At 42.2% G+C, this 24,189-nt stretch overlaps 2 protein-coding genes across 3 annotated transcripts; both read left to right on the forward strand.

The window, feature by feature from the left end:
- Positions 1-193: 193 nt before the first annotated feature.
- On the forward strand, positions 194-4,266 carry LOC121538859 (gem-associated protein 2). 2 transcript variants are annotated; one of them, XM_041847034.1, is made up of 10 exons: positions 194-505; positions 606-690; positions 2,499-2,588; positions 2,674-2,733; positions 2,822-2,935; positions 3,045-3,089; positions 3,214-3,282; positions 3,359-3,469; positions 3,650-3,708; positions 3,796-4,266. In XM_041847034.1, the coding sequence occupies exons 1-10, from the start codon at positions 378-380 to the stop codon at positions 3,833-3,835; spliced, it is 801 nt and encodes a 266-aa protein (XP_041702968.1). In that variant the 5' UTR covers positions 194-377; the 3' UTR covers positions 3,836-4,266. The 2 variants fall into 2 exon arrangements, with proteins under 2 accessions (XP_041702968.1, XP_041702969.1); XM_041847035.1 differs by having other exon boundaries at positions 194-496.
- Positions 4,267-8,232: 3,966 nt separating this feature from the next.
- LOC121539486 (pinin) lies at positions 8,233-14,747 on the forward strand. The gene is made up of 9 exons (XM_041848013.1): positions 8,233-8,402; positions 8,975-9,046; positions 9,140-9,217; positions 10,069-10,144; positions 10,235-10,329; positions 10,440-10,515; positions 12,261-12,416; positions 12,603-12,741; positions 12,863-14,747. Exons 1-9 carry the CDS (start codon positions 8,290-8,292, stop codon positions 14,137-14,139), a joined length of 2,082 nt encoding a protein of 693 aa, XP_041703947.1. The 5' UTR covers positions 8,233-8,289; the 3' UTR covers positions 14,140-14,747.
- Positions 14,748-24,189: the final 9,442 nt, after the last annotated feature.

A 24,189-nucleotide genomic window follows, 5' to 3' on the forward strand; every position in this document is an offset into this window, starting at 1 on the left:
TTATCTCCCTTTAAGTGATTTGAACTATTTGTACAGTCATTATGGCGTAGTAGATTTTGTTAGAAAAAAATATGTGGAAAATTATATTTTAGACTATGAACTGTGGAATTTGGAACGCAAAATACGTGCAGCGTTTTCTTTAAATCGCCATGACAACGGGCGCATTCTATGCGTGTCATGATTGATTCGCACGTCGAACAAGATGGCGCCAAAGTTTGTTTTGACGTGAGACTTGTGTCGTTATCCAACAAAACCTTTATAAAACCTTTATAATGTGATATTTTAATAAGTACAATAGTAAATGCTACGGTCATTGGTTGCATGTTAATCTAACATTATATCAGTCTGACACTGAGCATATAGTTTGCAGCATCAGCATGAAATCTGACGTGGAGGAACTGATGCCCAGGCTTCTGCCTGTGGAAACATGCGGCACTGACACTGGGGAAGACTTAAATCTGAACGAGCCTCCAAGAAATCCCCAGGAATATCTGAGGCAGGTTCAGTAAGTCCCTCATAGCTCTGTCTTTTGATATTTTTCACGCATATGATCAGGAAACACGCATTCATGTAAGTAAAAACAACACTGCCTTTCTCATTTTCAGATTAGAAGCGTCTCTCTGTCCAGATGTTGTGGTGGCGAAGATTGATCCAAAGAAATTGAGAAGGAAACAGACAGTGAACGTGTCGGTAAGTTTCACCACAGGCGCCACTGCCACAAATTAAATGTAGCCTTCAGTCTTGATGTATAAAGGGGAGAGCGAGAGAGAGTCTGTCTGTATGGATGGAGTTTTCAGAAAGGTTGAAACAGGTGAAGGAAAGAACTGGCTAGATACACGGACAAAGCTAGCAAGTAAACTATCTTTAGCTGTTCAATACAAAGAACTACAGTTGACTTTAGCGTAGACGGCACGGAAAAGCTGGCCGATGGGCGTGAAGGGGGAGCGCCTCGTAAATGGAGTCCCTTCAGAAAGCAAGAAACAGATGTCTGTCAGGAGAAGTGCAGTATTATCATAAGGAGACGTATACATGGATGACGGAGGAGGAATGGAGGGAAAAAGAGATGCAGAGGAGGTCTAAGAGAGGGAGGAAGATTGTGAGCTTGAGTCGGTAAAAAATGGTGGATAAAAGGGAGAAGGTTTGTTAAAGAAGAATGGTAGGAAATGTAAGCAAAGTGAGCTGGAGATAGGAGGAGAAATGGAAGTGAATGAGGGTGAAGTATAGGCGGTGGTAGGTGTGGTGAAGTACTCGGAGCCCGAGGCTTGCACAGAGGGTCAGGATAAAGATGAGTCTGTGACAGTAGCAGTTACGTTTTTGGAAAAAGTGGACCCTTGCCTTTTGGCTGATTCATTTGTGGTTTCAGGATGGGTGAAAAAAGAGTTGGGTATAGTCGAATCGGTGAGTGTTACCAGAAGTGGTCTGGTGATAATTGTTTGTGTTTCTGTTGGTCAGTGGGAGAAGGCGCTCAGAGTTAAACAAATGGGGGAAATAATTGTGAATTGTTTCGCTCTCAAGAAAAGGGCGCCATTGAAAGGAGTGATTACTGGGGTAACAGTAAATGTAAAAGTTGACAAACTGAAGGGGAAGATTCCCGGTGTTTGTGATGCTCGTCGTTTGGTGCGACGCAAACAGGGTGGCGAGAGTGGGGAAACAGAATAGTCATTGTCTGTTCTTTAGAGTTTTGAAGTTGAGTCTTTGCCTGACAAAGTGAAGTTAGGATATATAAGTTATCCTGTACGAGTTTGTGCCGAATACATTACGATGTTACAGGTGTCAAACTTATGGGCATGTGGCAGCAGTGTGTAGGAGGGAGGTTCCAAGGTGTGAGAAGTGTGCAGAAGGGCATGAGACAAAGGAATGTGTAGCAATGGGGAAAGTAGTGGTATGTGCTAATTGTAGGGGTGCCCATGGGGCTGGGGATCAGAAATGTCCCGTGCGAGAGAGGCAGGTTGAGGTTTCCAGGGTAAGAGTAGTCAAGAAGTTGTCATATGCTGAGACAGTGAAGAAAGTAGAGGAAGATGGGTCAAGGGGGAGGAGTGGTGAGAGTAGTAGAGATGTACCAGTACAGAGGGATAGGCCAGCAAGTGATATATGTTTCAGTAAGATTGGATTTTTAGCATTTATAATAATGGTTATTAATTGTACTGCAGGGATGGAACGTAAGTCTAAGAAAATTGAGGTTGTGGTGGCAGCTGCAGAGAGGTATTTGGGTGTGCGAGACTTGACATCAGAAGAGTTACAGGGAGTGTTAAGTGGTGATGTTCCTTCATTTCAGTTTGAGGGCATGAGGTAGGAATGAATATATTTAAATAGTGGAGTAGGGTGGTGTTAATTATTAATGATATTTTTGAATTTGTGAGTGTAGCGTTAGATGGTAGGGTATTTCTTTATTTTTCAAGCAAAATATAAAGGAGTTGTACTCCAGTCTAGTAGGTGGTGGTAATGCAACAAATTGGATGCCGACCGCTGTTAAACCTGTCAAATCTTCTATTTGGTAGCTCACGGGTTGCCAAGCTGCTCCACAAGGATTTTCACCGAGTTTAAAATGGCAGCGACAGCAAGTCAGCAACTTCTCAGAAATAAGACGGGTAATTATAGATTTCACTACCCTTTCGAGTTGTTTGTCACTTTGTTTTGAAGTGAATTTTTCTGATAATGTTTTACTGCTTGCAGAGTATCAGTAAGCACAGACAACACTGGAGTGGTCAGGCTTTAGATGACAATGTGTTAATGGTAAGTATGAGATTATGATTTTTTGTTGTTGGTAAAAGTGAATTGTAAAATACAACAACCTTTAAGCATGTGTTCTGTCTATCTCCAGCCAAAACAGGACTCAGAGGAACAGTGGAAAAAGTTCTGCCTGGGTGAAAATGTTTATCTGAACTCTCCTCCCACTGACCCTGGTAGTGACGATCCAGGCCTTGATTATGTAAAGGTAACTGTATATAGACCATAGAGGAAATATCTAAGTGAGGCATCATGTAAGATTTGTGTAAAGATTTTGCCATTAATCATGTCTGACATTTACCCATCTGTTTCACCAGGTTGGTTTTCCACCTTTCCTTAGCATAGTGAGCAGGTTAAATCAGGTGAGTGTTTTCACAGCATTGGCATGATACTTACTACACTAATTTCTCATCAATTTATGCTTTCTTTCATTACCTCAATGATGATACTCGTGTTTGACACAACTAAATTATTCTTCCCTACTAGGCCACAGTCTCTGCAGTTTTGGAGTACTTGATCAACTGGTTTGAAGAGAGAGAGTTTGTCCCACAGTTAGTAAGTTCAGTTTCAGTATCAACACAGTTTGTGCATTTTTATGCTTTCATGGCTAATATGTGCTCAACTTCTCTAGGGAAGATGGCAGTATGCACTACTGGCTTGCCTTGAGAAACCTCTCCTCCCTGAAGCACATTCTCTAATAAGACAGCTGGCCAGACGGAGTTCTGAAGTGCGGGCCAATCTGGTAGGGTGATATAGTGGCTTGTATTAATGGATGTTGAGATGAGAGGTTGCAAACCAACTTCCTTATGGAGAGAATTTAAATGTAACTACATTAGATGCTCAAATGTTTGCATGATAATGTTTGATCATGATGAACAGAGTATTATAGTCATTATTTTGTTTGTTTTCTTTCCCATTACAGGAACGCCAGGAAGATGAAAGTTTGTCTCCTCTCAACTTGATGATCTGCCTTGTTGCAAGGTAAGTTTATTTGACTTCACAAACACTCACAGCCAGGAAACCATGTCATTTGATTGCTCATGTTTTTTTTTTGTTTTTTTTACATAGGTACTTCGATCAAAACGACTTGGCCGATAAGGAGGACTAAACGGGTTGATGAAATCTACGATGAGGCTGAAACTCATCACCCCATGAACTGTAGCTCTATGAACCCATCTCCATGCTCAGATTTAGGATCCACGGGGAGTTGTACTGTGGCGATTTGAAGCATTTAGATAAAGCAACTATTGAGTCTTATGGAGAACATTAGACCCAATAAATTTACATTTGTCATTTAGCAGACACTCTTAACCGACTTACAGGAGCAATTAGGGTCAAGTACCTTGCTCAAGGGTACATTGGCATATTTCTTTACCTAGTCTGCTCAGGATTCAAACCAGCGACTTTCGGTTACTGGCCCAAAGCTCTAGACTGCTAGGCAACCTGCTGCTCTGGTGCAATTGGACAGTTTATTTTATTATATTATAGATTGTGTTCACCTTCTGCTATTTCAGGAATGAAATAAAAAATTTGCGTCCACGATTGTTGTGGCTTCCAACTCTACATGCCCACCACTGCTATGTACCATCAAGAAAAACTGTATGCCATAAAGACATCGGACATCGGTTTCTTGCACGTTAACATCCGAAGCCTCCGCCCTAAGTTTGAGTTATTCACTGCGTTAGCACACTCCGCCAACCCTGATGTTCTAGCAGTCTCTGAATCCCGATAGAGTCTCGATAGAACGCCAAAGGGGGTGGGGTTGCAATCTACTGTAGAGATAGCCTGCAGAGCTCTATCATACTATCCAGGTCTGTGCCCAAACAGTTTGAGCTTCTACTTCTAAAAATCCACCTTTCCAGAAATAAGTCTCTCACTGTTGCCGCTTGCTACAGACCCCCCTCAGCCCTGAGCTGTGCCCTGGACACCATATGTGAACTGATTGCCCCCCATCTATCCTCAGAGTTCGTACTGCTTGGTGACCTAAACTGGGATATGCTTCACACTCCAGCCAACCTACAATCTAAACTAGATGCCCTCAATCTCTCACAAATTATCAACTAACCTACCAGGTACAACCCTAAATCTGTAAACATGGGCACCCTCATAGATATCGTCCTGACAAATGTACCCTCTAAATACACCTCTGCTGTCTTCAACCAGGATCTCAGCGATCACTGCCTTATTGCCTGCGTCCATAATGGGTCCGCGGTCAAACGACCACCCCTCATCACTGTCAAACGCTCCCTAAAACACTTTAGCGAGCAGGCCTTTCTAATTGACGTGGCCCAGGTATCCTTGATGGATATTGACCTCATTCCGTCAGTAGAGGATGCCTGGTTGTTCTTTAAAAGTGCTTTCCTCTCAATCTTAAATAAGCATGCCCCATTCAACAAATTCAGAACTAAGAACAGATATAGCCCCTGGTTCTCCTCAGACTTGACTGCCCTTGACCAGCACAAAAACATCCTGTGGCGTACTGCATTAGCATCGAATAGCCCCCGCGATATGCAACTTTTCAGGGAAGTCAGGAACCAATATACACAATCAGTTAGGAAAGCAAAGGCTAGCTTTTTCAAACAGAAATTTGCATCCTGTAGCACTAACTCCAAAAAGTTTTGGGACACTAAAGTCCATGGAGAATAAGAGCACCTCCTCCCAACTGCCCACTGCACTGAGGCTAGGAAACACTGTCACCACCGATACATCTACAATAATCGAGAATTTCAACAAGCATTTTGCTACGGTTGGCCATGCTTTCCACCTGGCTGCCACCAGCTCTGCACCCTCCGCTGCAACTTATTATAATAATATAATATGCCATTTAGCAGACGCTTTTATCCAAAGCGACTTACAGTCATGTGTGCATACATTTTTACGTATGGGTGGTCCTGGGGATCGAACCCACTACCCTGGCGTTACAAGCGCCATTCTCTACCAATTGAGCTACAGAGGACCATGCCCCCCGCTTCTCCTTCACACAAATTCAGACAGCTGATGATTTGAAAGAGCTGAAACCCCTACAAATCAGCTGGGCTAGACAATCTGGACCCTTTTTTTCTAAAATTAGCCGCCGAAATTGTTGCAACCCTTATTATTTGCCTGTTCAACCTCTCTTTCGTAACGTCTGAGATCCCCAGAGATTGGAAAGCTGCCGCGGTCATCCCCCTCTTCAAAGGGGGTGACACTCTAGATCCAAACTGTTACAGACCTATATCCATCCTGCCCTGCCTTTCGAAAGTATTTGAAAGCCAACTTAACAAACAGATCACCGACCATTTCGAATCCAACCGTACCTCCTCCGCTATGCAATCCGGTTTCCGAGCTGGTCATGGGTGCCCCTCAGCCACGCTCAAGGTCCTAAACGATATTATAACCGCGATCGATAAAAGACAGTACTGCGCAGCCATCTTCATCGACCTGGCCAAGGCTTTCGACTCTGTCAACCACCGCATTCTTATTGGCAGACTAAATAGCCTTGGTTTCTCAAATGACTGCCTCGCCTGGTTCACCAACTACTTCTCAGATAGAGTTCAATGTGTCAAATCGGAGGGCCTGTTGTCTGGACCTCTGGCAGTCTCTATAGGGGTGCCACAGGGTTCAAATCTCGGGCTGACTCTATTCTCTGTGTATATCAATGATGTCGCTCTTGCTGCTGGTGACGCTCGGATCCACCTCTATGAGGACGACACCATTTTGTATACATCTGGCCCTTCATTGGACACTGTGTTAACAAACCTCCAAACTAGCTTCAACGTCATACAACACTCCTTCCGTAGCCTCCAACTGCTCTTAAACACTAGTAAAACTAAAAGCATGCTCTTCAACCGAACGATGCTTGCACCTGCCCACCCGACTAGAATCACTACTCTCGGCGGGTCTGACCTAGAGTATGTGGACAACTACAAATACCTAGGTGTCTGGTTAGACTGTAAACTCTGTGGTGTCGAGACAACGATGCTGATATGCTGTGTAGACAAGGAATCCGCTAACACTGTACTTGATTATAAAGGTTTATTATAGCAAAGGTTCCAGCGTCAATTTACAGATTTCTGCAAAAATCCGGAGAACAACTAACACAATCTATAAATGATTATTCTCCCAGTCCTTTGTTCAAACATGATATTTATCCTATGTAACATAATATGGGTGTTTTGAATAGACCAATCCCTGGCTTCCACATATCCAAGTCTCCTCTGTTTCGGGGGGCCCCTATAGTAATGCTTTCCAGATGTTTCAGCAAGGCAAAGTTAAGTTCATCTAACACCATTTGCAAACGTCAGCCAAAATTATAAACTGTTCAGATACTACATATCCTTCCAGACTCACATTAAGAATCTCCAATCCAAAGTTAAATCTAGAATCGGCTTCCTATTTCGCAACAAAGCCTCCTTCACTCATGCTGCCAAACATGCCCTCGTTAAACTGACTATCCTACCGATCCTTGACTTCGGCGATGTCATTTACAAAATAGCCTCCAACACTCTACTCAGCAAATTGGATGTAGTCTATCACAGTGCCATCCGTTTTGTCACCAAAGCCCCATATATAACACACCATTGTGACCTGTACGCTCTTGTTTGCTGGCCCTCACTACATATTCGTTCTGGCTCCAGGTCATCTATAAATCACTGCTAGGCAAATCCCCGCCTTATCTTAGCTCACTGGTCACCATAGCATCACCCACCCGTAGTCTGCGCTCCAGCAGGTATATCTCACTGGTCATCCCCAAAGCCAACACCTCATTTGGCTGCCATTCCTTACAGTTCTATGCTGCTAATGACTGGAACGAACTGCAAAAATCTCTGAAGCTGGAGACTCTTATCTCCCTCACTAACTTCAAGCGTCAGTTGTCAGAGCAGCTTACTGATCACTGCACCTGTACACTGCCATTCTGAAATTAGCCCACCCAACTACCTCATCCCCATATTGTTATTTATTTTGCTAATTTGCACCCGCACATCATCTTTTGCACATCTATCATTCCAGTGTTAATACGAAATTGTAACTATTTTGCACTATGACCTATTTATTGCCTTACTTCCATAACTTACTACATTCGCACACACTGTATATATTTTTTTTCTGTTGTATTTTTGACTTTATGTTTTGTTTACCCCATATGTAACTCTGTGTTGTTGTTTTTATCGCTTTGCTTTATCTTGGCCAGGTCGCAGTTGTAAATGAGAACTTGTTCTCGCTTACCTGGTTAAATAAAGGTGAAAAAAAAGTATCATTTATTCTGAAGGAGTGTTTTATTGACTATTACCAGATATTTTAGGCTCCACTTTTCTGTGGTGTAACTCTAGGACCAAAACAACCAAATTACTTTAATTATTTGTCATTATCAGAATCATTCATTGATCAACAAATTACTGGACGTCTTGACTAGAGAAGTTTAACAATTTATGGGCGTGTGCATTTAGATAACGAAGTTGCCGATTGGGCTTTTGAGTTGTTAATCAAGGTAGTGAAACGCGCTTATCACCCAGTGATGCTTTGCGAAGAGCGACGAACACTTGACTGACGTGCCGGTGAAGAAAGCTAGTTACTGTAGCTAAGATGGCGGTGGCAGTGGGATCTTTGCAAGCCCAGCTTGAGAAAGCTAAAGAGAGTTTGAAAAATGTAGACGATAATATTCGTAAATTAACTGGTCGGGATCCTAATGAATTGAGGTATGACAAAAAAGCATTTTAAAACGTAAATTGTATAAAAAATGTCAGCATTCGTTCGTCCTCTAGCTAACTATGCTGAATAGCTACAAATACCAATCCCACGACAAAAATGGAATCTCCCATTCTCGTGCATAACCAGCTAGCCGCGTGCCTGTGCTGTTGAATGAATCGGCCTTGTGCTAGTTGGCTAGCTAGCTGCAAGTACAAATACTTATGCAATAACTAGAGTTAGGTAACTAACGTTAGTGTTTTTACTTAGCTATGTCCATTCATTCTTGTTAAACTGATAAAGTTAGCGAGTTGGCTAGCTACTCCGTCTGCTTGCCAGTGTCGTTTGGCTGGCTAGTTTCGATTCAGTTTCATGTCCAGGCTAGTCAGAGAAACTAACGTTTCTTGAAGTAGTTAGCTATGCCACATTGATTTATGTTTGCTTTTCTTTATTCTTACTGGATTTACACCCACCTATGTAACGTTAGCTACGTTTTTCTAAAAACAATTAGTTACAACTAGCTCTGGTCGATCTATGTTAACGTTACAGCTAAATGTATGTCATTTCTCTGCTTTCCTTACAGACCGGGCCAAGTTAGACGGCCAACCATCCCAGGTGTTGGAGGAGGTAGGGGGCGAGGAATCAACTTGTTGAGGTAAAACAAATGTCCTATTAGGCTTTCTCTCCAACAGTATGTGTGATGTTTGTATGTCTTTGAGCTTTATGTAATATTTATATTTGTCTGCAGACGTGGACTCTCTGACATCGGCGGTGGACCGGGAGGACCCCCAGTGAAACAGAGGGATATTGAAGGGGCCCTCCTGAGGTAAGAGTAATCTAGAGATCTGGCCCATTTCCAGAGGAGAGTAGGCAAATTAAAACATGACATTGTCAGAACATATCATTATTAAAAGTAAATATCCTTTATAAATCACACTGGCTATGCAGGGAGGTTGGGTCAGGTTTTCTTTCAATTGCATAATCTCCATACTCTGCCTGTCCACTGTCTTGAGCTTGCGCTCTCGCTTGCAACAATTTATCAACTGGTACTGGCTCGCAGTGTTTTAGGACATCTTGCAAGATTAATATCCCTAAAAGACAATTTACAGAAATCTCATAAGTCCTCTAAGGAGATTAAGTAATTTTTGCTTCCCTCAACCTCTCTCTGGTTGAGTAGTTAGCAAAACAATTCTAAAACCACTGCAAATCAGCTAGCTACTAGTTACCGTACACAGGATAATAATAATAATAATATGCCATTTAGCAGACGCTTTTATCCAAAGCGACTTACAGTCATGCGTGCATACATTTTTGTGTATGGGTGGTCCCGGGGATCGAACCCACTACCTTGGCGTTACAAGCGCCGTGCTCTACCAGCTGAGCTACAGAGGACCACCCTCTGTAGCTGCACAGACAAGTGAAACTAATAAATCGACACCAAGGATATTGACAAGCCAGATAGACAGAGGGAGACGTGTATTGTGCAAGAACCCAACGTTCACTTGGTAGGCTGTCATTTTTTGTTGCATAATTATTGCAGTCACTTCCATATGGTGTAAATGAATCGGCAGTGGGCACTCCTAAAAAGGCATTGCGCTACACCTGGTGGCATTCAAATGGGTTTCTATTTGATGTGGCCGGTAAATAACATATTTGTTCCTCGTGTCTGTTGTATAGGCTGGCCGGTGACCAGCGAGGGAGGAGAGATTCACGCCATGACAGCGACGCTGAGGATGATGACGATGTCAAAAAGGTAGACCATCATTATACACTCAATGTCTGAATGAATGTTTTGCCTCGATGTTTTAAAAGCAACTCTCCACTTGCCTTTGTCCAAACACAGCCAGTGTTGCAGTCATCAGTAGTAGCTACCTCCAAGGAGCGTACGCGTCGAGACCTTATCCAGGATCAGACCATGGATGAGAGGGGAAAACAAAGGTAACATGTAATTATACATGCGTAGGGAAATAATGGTCTTTAGTTTGTTTATCTCCACGAAATCATGTAAATGTTATTCATTGTGTTTGTTTTGTCCTTTTTCCCTATAGGAATCGACGCATGTTTGGCCTGTTGATGGGAACATTACAGAAATTCAAGCAGGAATCTAATGTGGCAACGGATAGGGTAGGAATATCCCTTTACTTTAACACTGGTGAACTAGTGCTCTAATACAGCAAATGCATGAAAAGTATGAAAAATGTATGCACTCATTAACTGTAAGTCGCTCTGGATAAGAGCGTCTGCTAAATGACTAAAATGTAAAAGTCGCCTTACAGAATTAGCCTTCGAGCTAGCTTGGTGAAAATAATTCCAGCCGTTAGGCTATAGTTTGGAATATTTGCCAATGGGAAATTGTGTGTGTGTATGTATGTACACTACTGTTCAAAAGTTTGGGGTCACTTAGAAATTTCCTTGTTTTAGAAAGAAAAGCAAATTTTTTGTCCATTAAAATAACATCAAATTGATCAGAAATACAGTGTAGACATTGTTAATGTTGTAAATGGCTATTGTAGCTGGAAATGGCAGATTTTTTATGGAATATCTACATAGGCGTACAGAGGCCCATTATCAGCAACCATCAGTCCTGTGTTCCAATGTCACATTGTGTTTGCTAATCCAAGTTTATCATTTTAAAAGGCTAATTGATCATTAGAAAACCCTTTTGCAATTATGTTGGCACAGCTTAAAACTGTTGTGCTGATTAAAGAAGCAATAAAACTGGCCGCCTTGAGACTAGTTGAGTATCTGGAGCATCAACAATTGTGGGTTCGATTACAGGCTCAAAATGGCCAGAAACAAAGAACTTTCTTCTGAAACGCGTCAGCCTATTCTTGTTCTGAAGGCTATTCCATGCGAGAAATTGCCAAGAAACTGAAGATCTCGTACAACGCTGTGTACTACAGAGAACAGCGCACAGAACAGAACAGAACAGCGCAAACTAGCTCTAACCAGAATATAAAGAGGAGTGGGAGGCCCCGGTGCACAACTGAGCAAGAGGACAAATGCATTAGTGTCTAGTTTGAGAAACAGACGCCTCACAGGTCCTCAACTGGCAGCTTCATTAAATAGTACCTGCAAAACACCAGTCTCAACGTCAACAGTGAAGAAGCGACTCCGGGATGCTGACCTTCTAGGCAGAGTTGCAAAGAAAAATCCATATCTCAGACTGGCCAATAAAATATTAAGATGGGCAAAAGAACAGACACTGGACAGAGGAAGATTGGAAAAAAGTGTTATGGACAGACAAATCTAAGTTTGAGGTGTTCGGATCACAAATAACATTTGTGAGATGCAGACCAAATGAAAAGAAGCTGGAGGAATGTTTGATGCCATCTGTCAAGTATGGTGGAGGCAATGTGATGGTCTGAGGGTGCTTTGGTGTTGGTAAAGTGGGAGATTTGTACAGGGTAAAAGGGATCTTGAAGAAGGAAGGCTATCACTCCATTTTGCAACACCATGCCATACCCTGTGGACGGCGCTTGATTGGAGCCAATTTCCTCATACAACAGGTCAATGACCCAAAGCACAGCTCCAAACTATGCAATAACTATTTAGGGAACAAGCAGTCAGCTGGTATTCTGTCTATAATGGAGTGGCCAGCACAGTCACTGGATCTCAGCCCTATTGAGCTGTTGTGGGAGCAGCTTGACCGTATGGTATGTAAGAAGTGCCATTATTATTTCAATTAAAAATCATTATTTCTAACCTTGTCAATGACTACATTTCCTATTCATTTGCTATATTTCCTATTCAAACTAATTTCATGTATGTTTTCCTGGAAAACAAGGACATTTCTAAGTGACCCCAAACTTTTGAACGGTAGTGTATGTATATACGTATGTGTATATAAAAAAAGTATCTCTTCTCAGCAAAAGAAACGGATTGAGATTGAACAAAAATTGGAAGTTCAAGCTGAACAAGAGCGCAAAAAAGTAGAGGGTGAAAGACGAGAGCTCTTTGAGGAGAGGCGTGCCAAACAGACAGAGCTGAGACTGTTGGAACAGAAAGTGGAGCTTGCTCAGTTGGTAAGGACCTTTTTTGAAACTTTTTAAAGCAATATTCAACCTCATTGGTTGTGCTGGTGCCAAAAAAAAACAAATGTTTAACCTGTAATAACATTGCACTGAGGTGAAATGAAACTCTTGTGTGTGACAGTTTCCCCCATATGTAGATGGGAAGATTGCATGCTCATTCACATTTTTGTATTCTAGCAAGAGGAGTGGAATGTGCACAACACAAAAATTGTCAAGTACATCCGCACAAAGACCAAGCCACCCATCTTCTTTCTCCCTGGGAGGATGTGCTCAGCCACTCAGAAGCTCTTAGATGAGTCTCAGAAAAAAATGAATGGTAAGCAATTGTGCAATTAGCCAAATTCTTCTGCCCTCCAACAAGTAGCCATAATACACTTCCTATCCTTGGTGTGCATTGTGGTGTTACTGAATCTGTTTTATTTGATCACTTTTTCCAGTTATGTTTGAGGAGAGACGTGAGGCATTTGCTGAGCATCTGAATAAGATGGAGGCTCGGCCTCGGCGCCAGTCTCAGAAGGACAACGCTCTGGGTAAGGACCTGAAGAAAGAAGATCGAGAGGAGGGTAAGCCCACGGGTCAGGTAGTCAAAGTGACAGGTAACCGGTTTGATGTGGAGATGGAGGAGGAAGACGAGGCAACAATAGAGGAGGAAAAGAAGGAAGAGGGGGTTGAGCGTAAGGAGGACAGAAAGAAAAAGCCAGTAGAGAAAGTCGGGGAGCAGGAGTCTAAGAAGGGGGGGACTAAAGCAGATGAGATGGAAGAGGCTGAGGAAGACAGTCAAGACACTAGAATAGTGGAGTTCAGAGAGGTGGAGCAGATGGAGGGTACTGCAGTAGTGAGGGAGGCTGAGGGGCAGGCCAGGGATGGGGATCAGAAGATGGAGGATAGTCCAGTGGAGGTAGGTAATGAGAAGGGAGTAGAAGAGCAGCAACTGGTTAAGGTAGAAAAGGAAAAGGAGCCCCTTCACGATCAGGACCCCACAGCTGTGTCAGACAACCAGGAGAAGAGCATTGAAATGCAACCAACCGAAGATGAGGCACGTACAGAAGTGGCCACACCCCTGCTCTCAGAGCCCAACCCTAGTGTGGAAGTCTCTGATGTAGCATCTATGGCCCCTGAGGTTCAGATCCCCCTGCTGGATGCTGGAACGGAGCCAGAGCTGCTCACAACAAAGCAGAGCCAAGAGGCTGATCAAGGTGCCATAAAGCAGACCACTGATGCCCAGCCCGCCCAGGCCCAGGATGATGCGGCTCCCAAGGAGCAGGTGCCGCCGAGCGAGGAAGCCAGCAGGGGACGTAAAAAGTCAAAGGACAAGAAGGGAGGTGGTGGTGGCAGAAGCAGCAGTAGCTCATCTAGCAGCTCCTCCGGCTCCTCGTCCAGCGGGAGCTCCGGCTCGTCCTCTAGTGGCTCCTCCAGCATGAGCAGCTCCTCCAGTGGCAGCTCCTCCTCCAGCTCCTCTAGCAGGAGTCGCAGCCGGGGGAAGAAGGACAAGAAGCGTAGGAGGCCGTCCGAGAGAGACCGGGAGAGGAAGAAGGCAGTAGTTGAGAGGAGCCACAAGTCGTCCAAGGGCAGTGGTCGGGAATCTAAAGGTTCCAAAGATAAGGGCTCCAAGTCTGACAGGAAGAGGACCACCTCTGAAGGCAGCCGGTCAGGGAAGAGGCCTTCTCGCGGTGACCGGGATCGCAAGTCAGATAGGAAGGAAAAAAGGCGTTAAAGTTGAGTTAGTTCTGCTGTCATGTCATGCTTAGTTTTATTTCTACTTTTGATAAATACATTTTCATAACTGAGATGTTGTTGATTTCCTTTAATGCAATTCTCCAGAAGAGAAGCTAAACTGCCTTAGTGTATTTTCTTGGCACAATGTGGGTTTTTAATCATCAAAGCTTTTTCTCTAGTCACCAGTCAGTTTTGTCGTAGTCCTGCCGCTCCGGTTTCTGGACTTCTTTTACCTCGATTTTTATTTTATTAGACTTTTCTATTGCCTGCTTTTACTGTAATTGATGAATCAAGTTGACATTTTCTCCCCCATAAATGTGGTCTTTAATTGTTCTAAAGCATAGGAGCAATGAGAAGAGGGTGTGTTGCATACTGGTGTATTCTCTGAATCCAGTGTTGTAATGGTAGAAGGTAGTAGTTGTGCATTTTCAGTTGTGTAATGTTGAACACTTGTAACTTACAGCTTTTTGATCCATATAAAGCCAGTCTGACCATGCACAATGTCTAGCTCTGCGTTGTGCAAGACACTTGTTTTGGAAAGTAATGTTATTATTTTTTTGTCCAAATGAAACCTAAGCATCTTCAATAAAAATAAACTGGAGATTACTTTTTGACTGGGTTGACTGAAATGGCTCCATGTTATTGTTCCAAGGTATTTTCAGTGCTTACAGCCTCATGGTCATTAGGATGCTGAACTCCTGACTCTACATGTATTTTGGAATGTCACTTTAGAATGTTTTTAGATAAATAACTGATTAAACATGTTTCGTATAATTTGTGGATGGACCTGGACCCTCTGGCAGACTAGGACCTTTAAAAAAATAAAATAGATATGAAGGATGGCGTTCTAGTCATTCAATCTGTCATACGTCATTCATTGCCATAGTTCCCAGCCTTCATGCTGCTGTTTGCAAAATGACTTGATTGAAGGTAGTCCTATTTAAACATGCTGCAGGCAAAGAACCATGTGTTTCTCAAATGGTAACAATAGTTATATTATTTAGATCAAGTGACTTGAATGAGTCCAGTACTAAATGTACATATGCACAATTTAAGCTCACAGATGACTGACTGACCAGCCTCTTAATAACTGGCATATAAATGGAAATATAGACATGAGGTTATTGGACAGTGACTGGACACAAATGTAGTTAAACTGTACAACATGACGCAAAGGCATTAAAGATGTCTGAAATGTAAAATCCCAGAAAGTTGTGACATTTTGATTTTATAGATGTTCTGTGTGGTCAGTACTTCATTCTAGTTATACCAGAGGCACAGTACTTGTAATGTCCGCTTGGTGTCAGTAGTGCCTCAGGAGTCTTGCGTTTTTGTTGCTGACTCACTGGCTGTATTTACACAGGTAGCCCAATTCAGATTTCTTTCCACTAATTGAACTTTGGAACAATCGCATCGGCTCATGCCAATAATTAGGTTGTGCTCCATGTGTAAATGCAGCCACTGAGCACTCGTGGACAAACAATATGAATGCTAGAATCTCTTGGCTACACATAAACAACTGCAACGTTGTTCATTATAATCTTTAAGAGTATAGAACATTTACTTTTGATTTGGGGTCAGTGCAAGGATAAAGGTTATTTACTAGGCCTACTAGTTTATAGTGAGGTCCAGCTGTGGCCCCAAGATCTCCCCCATGAATCCCTGTAGTCAGGCAGATATTGCCCTTTAACTAACCCTTTGCTCTGAGTTGTTCTTGTTGAAACCATATACTGTGTTGTCATGTCTATAATACAATAAATCTAAACAAGACTCCTTTACTATCACTAACTTTTTTTCTCCTCCATGGCCCACTCATCCCCTTGGCGCCGGCTGGTGCATTTGAAGCAACAAAGGCACTAAATTTTTGTCATCTTCTCCACCGTGCCCCATCTCTGCTGATGTTGTTGGCGCTCGGTCTCGATTGTTCTCCACCACGTTGTCTTGGTCCTCCCCATCTTAGTGGCTTCAAAAAGTATTCACACCCATTATTTATCCACATTTTGTTGTTTTACAGCCTGAATTTAAAATGGATAAAATTACAATAACCCATAATGTCAAAGTTTAATAATGTTTTTAGACATGTAATTAAAACATTTTTTTAAATGAAAAGCAGTAATGTCTTGAGTCAAAAGTATTCAACCGGACTCCTTGTGGCGGGCCGGGCACCTGCAAGCTGACTTCGGTCGCCAGCTGGATGGTGTTTCCTCCGACACATTGGTGCGGCTGGCTTCGGGGTTAAGCGAGCAGTGTGTCAAGAAGCCGTGCGGCTTGGCAAGATCGTGTTTCGGAGGACACACGGCTCTCAACCTTCGCCTCTCCCGAGTCCGCAGGGGAGTTGCAGCAATGGGACAAGACTGTAACTACTAATTGGATATCACGAAATTGGGGAGAAAAAGCCTGAATAAATTCAGGAGTAAAAATGTGATTAAGTCACATAAGACTCACTCTGTGTGCAATAATAGTGTTTAACATGCTTTTGAATGACTACCTCATCACTGTACCCCACACATACGATTATCTGTATGGTCACTCAGTCGAGCAGTGAATTTCAACCACAGATTCATCCACAAAGACCAGGGAGGTTTTCCAATGCCTCGCAAAGAAGGGTGCCTATTGGTAGATGGGTAAAAATAAAAAAGCAGACATTGAATATCCCTTTGAGCATGATGAAGTTATGAATTACACTTTAGATGGTGTATCAATACACCCAGTCACTACAAACATACAGGCGTCCTTCCTAACTCAGTTGCCAGCGAGGAAGGATTTCAGGGATTTCACCATTATGTCCTGAATACAAAGTGTTATGTTTGGGGCAAATCCAACACATCACTGTACCACTCTTCATATTTTCAAGCATGGTGGTGGCTGCATCATGTTATGGGTATGCTTGTCATCGGCAAGGACTAGGGAGTTTTTTAGGATACAAATAAACAAAATCCTAGAGGAAAACCTGGTTCACTCTGCTTTTTAACAGACACTGGGAGACAAATTCACCTTCAGCAGGAAAATAACCTAAAACACAAGGCCAAATATACACGAGTTGCTTACCAAGACGACATTGAATGTTCCTGATTAGCCTAGTTACAGTTTTGACTTAAATCGGCTTGAGAATCTATGGCAAGACTTGAAAATGGCTGTCTAGCAATGATCAACAACCAACTTGACAGAACTTGTGCAAATGTGCAAATATTATACAATCCAGGTGTGTAAAGCTCTTAGAGACTTACCCAGAAAGACTCACAGCTGTAATCACTGCCAACGGTGATTCTAACATGTATTGGGGACTCAGGGGTGTGAATACTTATGTAAGTTATATATTTCTATATTTAATTTTCAATACATTTTAAATTGTGTGTAGATGTGTGAGTAAAAAAATACATGTAATCCATTTTGAATTCAACAAAATGTGGAATAAGTCAAGGGGTATGAATACTTTCTGCCCACTGGAGTCCAATGGACAGCTATTCTTGGGATGGAGTCTGTACTCTTTCTCAGGACCTGTCCAATCCAGCGGCGTCTCTTGAGTATGGCATCCATGGCTTCTTGCTTCATTTGTCTAAGGAGGTTGGTGTTTGATATTGTGTTTAGCCAGAAGATGTGCATGATTCTCTGGAGAAGACCAGGTTGTGTACGAGACAAAAGTGAGTAGTCAGCTGTTCTTTCTCCCGGCTCCTTAGCGTCCTGCATCTCTGATGAGGCCGGATAATGCAGCCCTTCTATTGATCCTCATACTCCCTCCCTCCACCCAACAGCCCACTGACTGACCCACTGGAGGAAAACTGCTGGATAAACAGTACCAGACCTGGGTTCAAATACTATTTGAGCTTGCCTGGCACAATGGAACCAATAGGATAGTGTTAAAACTGCACCCTGGCACTCCAGGCTGGCTAGAGAAAAGGGTCAAAGTATTTGAAAGATTTCAAATAGTTAAACCCAGGTCTGAATATTACAGAAGTGGAGTCAGGGAGTGCTGGGTGAGGGAGGGACAGTGAGTGAACAGCCTGATAAACAGATGTGGAATAATAGGCTAGTGGCAAGGGAAAAAAGAGTAGTGTGTAGTTCCAGTAGTTAACTACATAGCAGAAAAGTAATTAAGAACCGAAAACAATACCTATATTTGAATTTAGTTCAACTACCATGAAGCTACTGCAAAATGTAGTTACATTACTAGTTGATCTACTCCCCAGCACTGGTAAACACAAAGGCGGAAATATCAACTTTGAATATTAATGATGAATATAAGCTTTACTTTTTGGTAGCTGATGAATAGACAACTTTCCAAGTCAGATTTGCTCTCATTCAGTGCTGTATGGTCCTGCCTGACAAAAATACATACAGTTACAGTGCCTTGCAAAAGTATTCATCCCCCTTGGCGTTTTTCCTATTTTGTTGCATTACAACCTGTAATTTAAATGGATTTTTATTTGGATTTCATGTAATGGACATACACAAAATAGTCCAAATTGGTGAAGTGTCAGCACAATAACTGTTAGTTGGGAGCTGAAATAGGTTTCCATGGCCGAGCAGGCGCACACAAGCCTAAGATCACCATGCACAATGCCAAGCGTTGGCTGGAGTGGTGTAAAGCTCGCCACCATTGGACTCTGGAGCAGTGGAAATGCATTCTCTAGAGTGATGAATCACGCTTCACCATCTGGCAGTCCGACGGACGAATCTGGGTTTGGAGGATGCCAGGAGAACGCAACCTGCCCAAATGCATAGTGCCAACTGTAAAGTTTGATGGATGAGGAATAATGGTGGGGGTCCAAAGTGCATAAGAATGCGAAAAGGGAAGTACTACATTTATTGGAAGTTCTATAAGCGTACTTGGGAGGTCTGGAAAACAAAGCACGCATGGCAGCATACTTTTTCGTTCCCTTCCCATAACACCTTGGGACACAGCGAAAATTAAAAAAATTATCCTGCTTGGGAGAAAATGTAAGGAATAAGGAATAACTTTGTTAAATGTAAGTATTACGTTTATTTATTCACCAAATTTGGTTAAAATGTTCAACAATATGTTTAATATGAATTTTGAATTCAAATGTTAAGTCACTGGTGTTTATCAGCCCGCTAGTCAAGCTAAGTTAGCTGGTTGGACACGATGGCTTGCTAGCAGGAGATCTCGTCCTGGTTATTAGCTGTTTAGGGATGAACAACTAAACAAACTAATCTTAAAATCAGCAGTTTTTTTTATCCTGAATTGGTGAACTTGCTAGCCAGCTAATTACAAATGTAGCAAATAGTTTTTTAACATTTGTTTTCAGGGACAGATGGCAACTGATGCGTTCATTTCACTCCATGGCATTGGCTTGGCAGGACAAAATAGTCGTTCCCGACTGGTTTGGAGGCAAGACATTTGAACATTTAAAAAATGTAGGAAATGCAGCTAGCTGTGTTCTGTTCAATCTAGGCTTGCTAGCCAGCCAAGTTATTTGTGCATTCTTACATGCATGCTAACTTTCTTGTTACTTTCCCCTCCCCTCGTATTTCACCATTGCATATAAAGAAAATGTTTTAAATAATGAAATGATAAAGTAAAAGTAAATCAGTGACAACTTGATCAAGCCTATGAATATGTAAAACTGTTTACAAAACCATTGCACATTAACAAGGTAGTTGTGGTTCTCAGCAACTTGAACCAGCACTGAAATTTGAGCCGCGAGGTTAATTTCTCCTCCCTTGGCCTTATGTTTCTGTTCTGTTCAGGTTTAAGCACATCCCACCCCATCACCCAGACAGATGTAAAGAACTTGCGAACCTCTTTCCCGAACTTGAAACATCATTATGTTAGAAGTAGATCCACACTTTATTCTCTATCATGCAGCATTGTCAGCTCATTGTAACATGAAGCTCATTCTGAAATGATTTCTTCCCCAGGGTACTGCATTCTGTATACATTTTTATTCTGTATATACGAATAATGAAACTTGACTTCTTTTGTACAATGGACTGTGTTGTAAGGGTTCATACACAAATACAGGAAAACCAATAAAAGGGTTCATATTGTCTCCCCACGGTTCAGATTTTGAGGTTTAGTCATCTCGGGACTGCATTTCATCTGTCTAATCCCCTGTAAGGAGAGAAAAGCATTAATAATATTTCAATAATGTATTCTTTTAACCTGTTTGATATGCATGCATATAATTAAATATAAATGTTCTCCTTTATAATATGCCAGTGTTTGATTTGTATCCAATGCATTTAGCTTACATTAGGATGAAGTAGTCTAGGCCTTCTAATCTAGTATTGCATCATATCACCTATCAATTAGTTATCAATGCATAAGGTGAATATAAAACCAAGCTATCTTAAACATCAGTGTCATTTAATAATATGCATGGGTGTAATAGCATGGCTGTTATTTATCACAATGCAAGCCTGCTCATTGGAAATCTAACACCAGCAGTCCTAATGCAATGCAATATTAGCTTCACAGTGAAACACCACTGTTCTGGCTATTTATCATTCTTAAACAGTAAGCAAAATAGCTTATTTAGCTCTAAGAAAAATGGTTTAGTTTCAGCCTCTGTGCAATGCATGAAAGCTTACCTGTTATACGTCCACAACGATGTAGCAGCAGACCAAGCAATTTGCGAGAGGACCCCATGTAAAATTATTGTGTCAGCTTAATTCACTAACAGGTACTGAGAAAATCAATTGTGTTACTTGTTATTCGTGTTAAATATTTTCATTCTGGGATAGTTCTTCACTGAATTGCTAGCACTAGTTGCTCACGCTGCTACATTGGGTATAATGTAAACAGATGTAGCTAGCTAGCATAAAAGCTAGCTTTGTTGGCGGATTTGTTAGCTTTGTTAGCGGATTTTAAGCGCTCTGCATTCTCCCATACCAGAGTATGTGAGCGGAGTTGAGCGGTTGGAAAGTATTGAAACCAAACCATATGGATTTGAATGAGAACTATTTCAATAAACATGAGAAGGTGAATGTAAGAAGCGAACATAATTTAAAATAGGCTACCTGTCATGTTAAACAGCATATAAACACTCTAAATAGGTCAGTAAGGGACCTAAGAATGAACAAAAAATAATTATTTAGGCTATATTATTTATATTATTTCAAGGCTATAGCCTACAAAGAAATACATTGTGAAGCATTTGCGAGTGCGACACAATAGGCTGGTAGGGACATAAAGTGTGCAGCATTTAAACAACATTTCGTTGTATTAAATAATTATAGTCTATAAATTGCGCATATAGGCTGTGACTTAGAATTAAATACAAATTAAACGAAAAATTCGTTATTAGTGCCTTTGAGTTAATTTTTAGAATTCATTTTTAGAAACACGAGTTTGGCCAGTCTGTGGCTTCAGGCTCATGCGATGGTGCCTCGATACAGTGCTTAATTTGTAAATCGGGAGGTCCCGGAAAACATACTGAGCGCGAGCGGGGAGTTATCCGGGGGACTCTGAGGTACCAGAACACATTGAGAAAAAAAGTGTCAAACCCAACTTAGCAGCAGAGCAGACAGAGTAAACAGCCTAGTAGCCTACTATCTATGATGGTGAAACGGACAGCCCTCTCCAAGGTGCTGATTAATTCAAAGCATTTTAGACATCACTGCAGTATGCCCACATACTTGAGTATAGCTGTGGGGCTTACACATGTCAGAATTTCTTATAGCCTAATTTTCTAGACATCAATGTCCAGCAAAATGTGTAGACGTCACTGTAGATCACCGGTCATATGCATATGCTACATACTCAGCTGTGGGGTTTACAAGACCCGAATTTCATATAATTTTCAAGACGTCAATGTAGCAGTAGAACAAATATCACAATATTGGAATATAACTTCAAATAAAATAGATCAATGTAGGCTACAGCAGAACACATGAGAATATATAGGCCTCCTGCCTATGTGATAATATGACACACATATTCAGATTAACTTCACAGTACAGAACAAGTTTGTAAAGAAAAAAAAAATTCCTACCTTTGTTTTCAAAACCTCCCACAATGACTCTCCCCATGTCAAGTCCATTTAACTCCTGACAGTCAATTTCTTGCTCAAAGCCATGAGCGGGCCTGTGACGTTTAGCCTCCTTCTAAGGCTGTTCGGAAGACTCCGGCTGTAGAGTCTCTTTTTTTTAACTATAACCTGTGTGTCCTCTTTAGCCTAGTCTACAAGGCTTGCTGCCACCAAATGCGCCTTGGTTTGGGCATGTTCAAAAACCTTTTTTCTGAGGGCTCTTCTTTTTGTTATTTTTGTTTTGTCTGAGGCAGAGGATGTTACTGTACATTCCACCCACTCTTTTGCTAGCTCCCTACCCTTTCGCATGTTGTACAGCCCAGCTTTGAATTCTGCATGACAAGCCAGAGGTTATACGTTTGCTTGTTCTTAAACTTCAAATTGCACCAACTCCGTGCACTTCGTTGGTGGATGATGCACTGTCCCCCCCAGCTCCCCGTCTTCCTCTCCCACTGAGTCTGACTCGCTAGTAGGCCTACTAGCTAGTGGAGGTGCCGGTGGTGATGCTGAACTGGCGGGATTAGCAGCGTTGCTAGCTAAGGTATCGCCATCAGGAACAGTTTGCCCCTCACTCCTCTCCTCCGGCACTGACAGTTCTCTGGCTCGGTCTGGGTTCGATTCACCATCTTTCTCTGGATTTTTGGACTTGAAAAATGTAATCAAACTCAATTGCCTTTTCTTATAAATTTTTTATTTGGCTTTCCCACGTTTCAAATTCAGTAGGGAGACGACTAGCCTTAGGCTACGTGACGTGATTACGTAGGGACCTCTCCAATAGCTGAGCACCACTACCAAGACCTGTGTCAAGATCAGTTACTTACCCCACTGGCCCCCCGCATAACCTCTATGTACAAATAAGAGAGCAGGTCTGGAATCAGTGTGGCAGGACAGAATGATTACACAGAAGGATCACCGTGCTTTTACATGATGGTGCCGGAACGAACAAAGTAAAATCTGAGAGGTGCCAGGATCTGGCTCAAATTAAGCACTGCCTGGAGAGCCGGCCAGCAGCAGAGAATATCCTCTCCACACTTGCAGAGCCACTGGGGATGCTAAACACCCTTTTGGCCACTTTTGCCAGGCTGGGCAGAGATGCAGAGTTCTATAGGTAGGCCTAAAGGTTTTTTAGGCAAAATAACCCAATCAAAACGGAAAGGTCCTTGAACGTGGGAATATGCCAGGCCTATTGGGCCAAAATAAATTATGGCCTATTGTATAGATAATAGAACGAAAATGAATGAAACATTTAAGAGATCTGATTTTAAGTTTATAAATACTTTGCTACAATGACACTTAGTTATCCACACACCTGGTTCCTTTCTTTTAGTAAGTACACCATCATGCTTTTGGGATACGTGTCTTTCAGATTCCACAATGATTATTTAGTTGTGGACACTACATCACTGCTCTTGGTCCTCATCTTTGTAAGTCACCTTGATTTAGCACCTGTGTGTTTTATCCGTTTCTTTATGAAAATATTTAGTGAACTCCATGACAGTAGCTAAAGCAAGGGGCTATAGCAGCACACAAGTAGACTACAAATGCCTGCTGGGGCTGGCATGTCCTGAGCTTGTGAATTGAGTGCTACTGGAGCGAAATTGGAGTGGGCGAGAAGGTCGACGCTCCAGCCTTTGGGACTCTTGCTCCACGCTCCAATCAAATTGGGCATGCTCCGCTCCACTCACATATTCTGTCCCACACTAGACGGTATGCTCTCTCAGGTGTTCTTGGAAGATCAGTTTTGAAAGAACAGGAGAACGCTAGTGTGAATTTTGGAACACAACCCAAATATGCTGCTAGCTATATATGCTGACCGGGTGGGGTATTGGTAGATTCATCACACATTCATTTTGGTTGTGTCCGAAATGGCAGTCTATTCCTAGCGTGCTACTTTTGACCATGGATGGGCCCATTTTGTTGGGCGGTGTTTACCCTTCAAAATCAACTCTGAACCTCAAAGCCAGTTCTACTGCATTTCATTCATTGTTCCCCTCTAATCAGGGACTGATTTTGACCTGGGACACCAATTAATTATCAGGTAGTACAGAAAACCAGCA

The sequence above is a fragment of the Coregonus clupeaformis genome, chromosome 25, assembly GCF_020615455.1.
Source record: "Coregonus clupeaformis isolate EN_2021a chromosome 25, ASM2061545v1, whole genome shotgun sequence".
NCBI classification, from domain to species: Eukaryota; Metazoa; Chordata; class Actinopteri; order Salmoniformes; family Salmonidae; genus Coregonus; species Coregonus clupeaformis.